The sequence below is a fragment of the Penicillium crustosum genome (assembly GCF_028827405.1).
Source record: "Penicillium crustosum strain IBT 35664 chromosome Unknown utg000001l_segment0_segment0, whole genome shotgun sequence".
NCBI classification, from domain to species: Eukaryota; Fungi; Ascomycota; class Eurotiomycetes; order Eurotiales; family Aspergillaceae; genus Penicillium; species Penicillium crustosum.
The window spans coordinates 3544982-3551857 of NW_026623122.1; the positions used below are offsets into that span (position 1 = coordinate 3544982).

General features: G+C 46.8%; 3 protein-coding genes across 3 annotated transcripts; 2 read left to right on the top strand and 1 right to left on the bottom strand.

The window, feature by feature from the left end:
* Positions 1–706: 706 nt before the first annotated feature.
* N7487_001326 (SDR family oxidoreductase) lies at positions 707–1705 on the top strand (the record flags this gene model as incomplete). The annotated part of the gene is made up of 3 exons (XM_056869074.1): positions 707–999; positions 1059–1240; positions 1317–1705. 3 exons carry the CDS (start codon positions 707–709, stop codon positions 1703–1705), a joined length of 864 nt encoding a protein of 287 aa, XP_056733858.1.
* Positions 1706–2088: 383 nt separating this feature from the next.
* On the top strand, positions 2089–3144 carry N7487_001327 (aldo/keto reductase family protein; the record flags this gene model as incomplete). Its single annotated transcript, XM_056869075.1, has 1 exon — positions 2089–3144. One exon carries the CDS (start codon positions 2089–2091, stop codon positions 3142–3144), a length of 1056 nt encoding a protein of 351 aa, XP_056733859.1.
* Positions 3145–4578: 1434 nt separating this feature from the next.
* Positions 4579–5729, bottom strand: N7487_001328 (uncharacterized protein; the record flags this gene model as incomplete). Its single annotated transcript, XM_056869076.1, has 2 exons — positions 4579–5591; positions 5663–5729. The coding sequence occupies 2 exons, from the start codon at positions 5727–5729 to the stop codon at positions 4579–4581; spliced, it is 1080 nt and encodes a 359-aa protein (XP_056733860.1).
* Positions 5730–6876: the final 1147 nt, after the last annotated feature.

The window sequence follows — 6876 nt, forward strand, 5'->3', positions numbered from 1 at the left end:
AACCATCCAGAAATGCAACCAGGAAATGGGGGAATTTGATACAATTTGTCCAAGAGTTTGAAAAAACAATTGACACATTCTCTCCAGTCAGAAAAACAAACACAACGCCAAGTTCAAATAGAAGACAAGGTCCACAGCCAAAGCCAAAAAGAAATAAATCCCAGTTCAAGCTCGAATCAAACACGGCACAATGGATGGGTATGACTGAAGACCTGGACTGAGGCCTCTTCGATAAAGGGTGTAGTTGGTGCGGACACTGCATGGATGGCGTTGATATTTGAATATTCGAAGATATTCCACAGGATCATTGCTCCCACTAGTACGGAGTACATATACATATTGATAATACACTCTGAAACGGATACACTGCTAAATTCCTCGCTTACAAGATAGCCTGTAGTTATCTCCGGACCCGCCGGAAATAGTTATCTCCAGCGAGTATCTCCCATGGCTGACCGACTCTGGCGATGCTAAACACACCTTGCTCAATTATGAGTGGCGTGAATTAGGCCCCATATGTGGGTGGATCTTTCGGGTTACCCAATTGCTCTCGACTTCGGCTACATATGCATCATAGCTTTGGCTTTGACCTCGACCTAGCTCGCGAGCACTTTTTCATTAAACTGTTCAAGCATAACAGTTTTTTTCATGTCTGAAATCTAATCACCAATCCAAAGACCAGCCTCTTGTCACATTTCGACATACAATGGCATCTCAACTTTGGCTGATCACTGGAGCATCCTCCGGCTTCGGGGCGCTTATGACCGAGAGTGCCCTCAAAGCAGGTCATCGTGTTCTTGCTACAGCTCGTAATCCCACAAAGGCTGCCCAGGATTACCCACAGGTTGAACTACTGGGTGGGAAATGGCTCCAATTAGATGTGACGAGCCAGCAAACGAAAGAGCAAGTCGAGCAAGCCATCCGGGAGAACGGTGGTAAAATCGACGTGATCATCAACAACGCTGGTTATGGACTACTAGGAAGCATTGAAGATATTAGGTATGTGTGCGGTGTGGCCAAGCTTGTATTCGAGAGATATAAGCTAACGCCAAGATAAGTGAGGAGGAGCTTGATACACAGTTCCAGACCAACGTGTACGGCACTGTGCGGGTAATCAAAGCCGCGCTCCCCTTCATGAGAGCACAGCGCAGTGGTACCATCGTCAATTTCAGTAGCATTGCTGGTTTTGCCGCTGGTCCATCTTCTGCTGCCTATTCCATGTCCAAGTTCGCGGTTGAAGGTAGGAGCTCAAATCCGTTCAAATTAGTTTCCCAACCCAACCTTAAAAAGTCGCCCACTGACAACATTGAAACCAGCGCTTTCGGAATCACTGTTTACTGAACTCAACCCATTCAATATCCGAGTGTTGCTTGTTGAGCCCGGTGCCTTCCGCACCAAATTTATCGGATCCCACAAGGTTCCAGCCGCTGGAATGACCAAGGACTACGAAGGAACACCCCTTGGTGCTGCCATGGGATTCTTCGATGGCTTTGCCGGCAAGCAACCTGGCGATCCCGCAAAGGCGGTCCAGCGGGTCTTGGACGTGATTCAGCTCCAAGGAATGGGACAGGGGAAGGAGAGCCTATTGCGGTTGCCTCTTGGAACAGACTGCTTCCCACGCATGTTGACCAAGATTGAAAACCTGAAGGTCGAACTGGAACAGATGCGAGACATCGCTTTGAGTACTGCTGTCGATTCAGCGTAAGACCCCGAGGGATATTATACCTGTATTTAGTCAGAGGTAGCTGCAAGATCCAGAGAAATCTTCAGGATTCTCCGGATAAAATGCATATATCCCCTCTTCAGTTTCTTCATTAGTATGTTGACATATACACAAGCTCATTTGATGATAAGAGTGACCCACTACATACATTGCCGACCCACCGTCAGCGCGGTGGACAGGGAGACCTTACCTATTTAGGAATCGTATCGGGATTATGTAATGACTTCGGCCGACAGAATCGGGTATTGCCCAGGTACATATGTACTCCGTAGTTTACATGTAGTTTACATATATAATATATACACTAATAGCTATACCCAAGGTAGTTATAGTTTTCTTGTCAGTACAAATTCCAACATTCCGCAATGAAGCTTGTTTTCGGATCTATGAACATCGGCGAGCCAGGTAATCAGCAAACTACATTCTCAGATCCAAGTGATGTATTAACTAACGCTCCGAGGGAAAAAAAAGGTGATGGCCGGACCCGTGTCCACACCCTGGAAGAAGCCAGACAGATGGTCGATCTATTCAAAAGCTATGGTCATGTCGACATTGATACAGCTCGCATCTACGGGGACGGATCCTCTGAAACATTCTTGGGCAACTTGAACTTGACCGATGTGAACCTTGACACCAAACTGTTTCCCTCAGCAGCCAACCCAAAGATGGCCTTGGTGGGAACTTCATACCATCACAATGCCAAGGATCTACGTCTAGGCTTGATGCGAAGCCTGGAAGCCCTCAAAGTTCCCAAAGTCCACATATGGTACCTCCACAGCCCGGACCGGACAGTTCCCTTCGAAGAAACGCTCTGCGAAGTAAACAAGCTGTACCAAGAAGGGTATTTTGAAAAGCTGGGAATCAGTAATTACCAATCCTGGGAAGTAGCCAGACTGTGTGAGATATCCGAGAGAAATGGTTGGATCAAACCTAGCGTTTGTCAAGGAATATACAATGCCTTCCACCGAGCCATCGAGCCAGAGCTGTTGCCATGCCTTCGGCACTATGGGATCGCATTCTACTGTTTTAACCCGCTAGCTGCGGGTATGTTGACCAATCGCTATTCTCGCGACAAGCCTGATGCTACAGCCGGTGGAAGATTTGACCCAAACACTGGCCCTGGAGCTCTCGCTCGTCGGCGGTACTATCAAGAGCCAGACTTCGATGCGCTTGACATTCTTAGACCAGTTGCACAGAAGCACGGTCTCACGGAGATCGAGTGTGCCTTGAGGTGGCTGTCTCACCACTCACAGCTGAATGATGAAAATGGAGATGGTGTGGTCATTGGATCTAGTAGCCCTAAACAGTTGAGGGAGAATATGGATGCCATGAAAGGGGGTCCTCTTCCGAAGGAGGTTGTCGATGCTTTAAACCAGGGATGGGAAATCATTCGTGGAAAGGAGCTTCTCTACTGGCATTGATTTATTGTGTTATTCCACAGAATGTCACTTGTTCCGTTTACATGGATCCTTAAACCAAGAACGAAGTATTATGTGCTAAGCGGGGGTCCTGGGTAGTTCTGGTTATCCTTCATCTATCAAGGTCAAAGGCATCAAGTAGAAATCTACAAATGTTCGGACTAGCTGTTCTCGAGAGTCGTCATCATTACCAAGAATAGTTCTCCATTTACTGCCGCACTGGAGTTAACAGGGTACGGGCGACTAAGTACGCCACCGGTTCATACATCTTTCATTGGATATCACCTCACCGCGTCTTCCATCGCCGGAGGCATACCTATACAACAAGACAAGAAATGTAATCAGCCGCTTAATACGGTCTTGTTATGTTCTTTTTAGATGTCTTTTGATTTGTCTTTTGAGCTATCATTTTAGTCATCTTTTTATACAGTGGCCACTTGGAGCACAAAACTGTTATTTGTTTCCCCTAGGATTGGAGGATTTGAGGACAGCTACATGACAGAATGAAATGGAAGTTGAGGATAGTTGAATGTCTGATTGTTGCCTGTAGAAAGCTAGATAGCTCTTATAGCTCTTATCCTCAATACACGGAAAAGAATTATTGCAGCTATGGCCGCCCCTAATAGAACTGTAAGTGGAGGTAGGGGAATATCAGGCAAGAAGACGTTGATGTGGAACAGAACAATGTATTTCTTTTTTTTTTATTGATATCGAGGTGGTAGTTGATATGGTGGAGGGGGTGGCATTACAGCCGGCTTGACATTGACTGGTTCTCTGCGGCCGCGTCGACAAGAACAAATCAAACATCCAAATATGAGCAGTAACAAAGCTCCACCAATACCACTAGCAAGTCCAATAACCAACGAAAGATGATTCTGAACCCAGGATGAGACATCATCACTTGACCCACCATTTCCCCGATTTCCTTGTCCAGTGTTTCCGGTGTTGCCAGTGTTGCCAGTGTTTCCAGTATTGCCATCATTTGTCTGACCACATCCATTTCCTGCTCGCAATTGACATGTCAAAGAGTCGCAGCACCGAGTCTCCTGTTCGTCACAGGCACCATTTCCGCAATCGCATGCCTCGCCGGCTTCCACAATACCATTGCCGCATTGTCCATTAGTATTAGTGGTATTACCAGTCCGAGAGTCCACCAAGCAGCTCCCGTCAACCCGCCCAGAGCCGAGTCTTGAACAGACATTTCCAATCGTGCAGGGCGAGAAGCGTGTCATACCGGATCCAGATACAGGGTTCATGAGGTACTGGCCGCCAGCATCGCAAGTATTCGATGAGAGTGAACAGCATTGTGTCGAGTCACTTCCGCATGTACTTGAAGTACAGTCATGGACTGCTCCGAATGTATGGGCCGACTCGTGGCTAATTTTTAGGTCAGCTAAAAAAGAATCTCACCACCTGGTGATCGGTTGGTATGACAACTTACGCAAAGACCTGCCACTCATCTGGTGTTCGAGCAACAACGTTGGCACCAGCTCCTCCATTAATAGAACCGGAGCCTGTGTTACACAGTGCTCCAATCCAGGACACCCCAATCTCCCCTGCAGAAACTGAACACCCAGTCAACAAGGTCCAGTATGCATTTTCATCGTTCACGGAGCTTCGCCACCTTGAAAAGGTCTGAAGACGCGTGTTGAGATCTCCCTGAGAGCAAGGGACATTCCATGCTGTCGTATCTGAGGTACTGCTCGGGCATTCAGTGTCACTTATTGTTAAATTCTGCACTGCGAGAGAGATATTAAAACTGTTCTCAAATACAACAGATGCAGTGTTGACCATATTTAGGATGTATCGCTGGGCAGAGTCGGAGGAATTGAAGCCTGCAGTATAAGTGCAGTCCGTCATGATGCCGATATTTGCAATCTCTCTCGTATTCGGACAACCGTTCGTACTGCCGATCGTTGAAGTGAGATCCTCGTTATCCCAACCATTCCAGCTCTGTCTCTTATGCAAGTGTGTTTCGGGCATAGTTGGGCAGAGCGAAGGGAGTGACGATTGGCTGCCGGTTGTGAATGCGGATTCGCGCTTGTGGGCTTTCATTGCAGTCAACCCATCATCAAGGGTCTCAAATTCGAGGGCATACTGCGAACCCATAATTGTAAAGGCTCCATCGAAGAGGAGGTTGTCTTCCTGCTGAGTCACGGCCAGCCTTGCCCATCCGACATTCTCTCGGTTCCCCCTAAGAGTGTCCTGCATCCAGACTGATCCTCTTGTAAATCGAACTTGAGCGTCCGACCGGGCACCTGCCTCGTTGGCCTGCCCGTGGATACCGGGATACTGGATCTGCACATCCTGTGATATGAGATCATCGTTGTTTTCTAAAACAAAATTGATAGTTTGGTTGTATGTCTCAATCTTCGTTGTTATGTTGAATTTCTTTGTATCAACCACAGGAGAGAGCACTGGATCGATAAGACGGAATGACACCAGATCAACTGTAAGTGAACAGAGTCAGGCTTATGCTTAGCTGAGACAGTTGAGACACCCATGGACGTCGTATACTTACATTCAACAGCCGATATTGGTACAATCCATGCAAGCAATGTTATAATAGTAAAGGATAAGATCTTCATCTCAGATATTATGCTTTGGACCTGATGGCCAAAAAAAAGATCGACTTCCCTGTAAGCAGTAACGTGTAGCAATATATAGATTTAGCATGCACATCCATCCATCTCCAGCCCCACCGCCAGGCGTCAAATCATACATGGTGTCTCTCTGCCATGGCTGAGATGTAAGCAAAGATCCATAGCCAACAAGTATCAATAGAACAAATGATTTTAGGCGGGCATAAGCACAATAGACCGCCAAGTGAGGGTTGGACGCGTGGCTAGAATCAGAACCATATGTATGTACCAAGGTTGTAAGACCCATAGCCCAATGTTTGGCGATCTAACGCCTATGGTGTGATGGAGTACAGTGGAGACCTTGGCCCTGTCAGCCACCTGCATCAAAAAGAAAAGAAACAAAAACCACTGAGAAATGCTGCTGCCTTCCTCAGCCACGATCAAGTATCTTGGAGTTCTAGCAAAAAAGAAATCTCAAGACCCCATTTGGATATACGCGATCTACGCGGTGTTACAAAGTGCCGATTAGTTCGAACTTCGTTTTGACATTGAACAGGGTTAGCTAAGCCCAGATAGAATCAATAAAGTTGTATTCTGATTTATTGTTTTTTCAACATGGAAAATCCAATTCTGGGTATCCTTTATAATCCGATTAAGAGTACGGAGTACCATGCGACCCTTGAGACCCTTTGCCAAGCTTCTCCGCTATATCAGCATCTCCGACAAACCCTGCTTAACTCCATGCCAAGGCTTGCCTCAGCCACCACCACACGTATCTTCCAAGTGTCAAGGATCTCCAATCAAGAGTTTAGCGTAAGTTCGGGGATATTCGAGCCCTACATGACTTCATAGCTGTCTGGACAGTTGAAACAATGACGATGTAAAAGAAGCAAAAGCAGCTTCGAGGTATTTCCGGCCACAATCGCATTTGATGGGTTACAGGTTATAAGGATGTAACGGCTTGAATGTGCACATCAGATATCATGCCTATTGGACAGTAATCACCCTATGTCGTGAAATACTCAGTGGGCAAGACCCCCAGAGTTCTCATAAAGCAGCGGCACCTCAATCGGGCAAGCCACAGCCGCGGCCTAAAATCCGGTAGATACATCTACATATGCACATGGGTACCTACCGTTAGATAATGAAATGC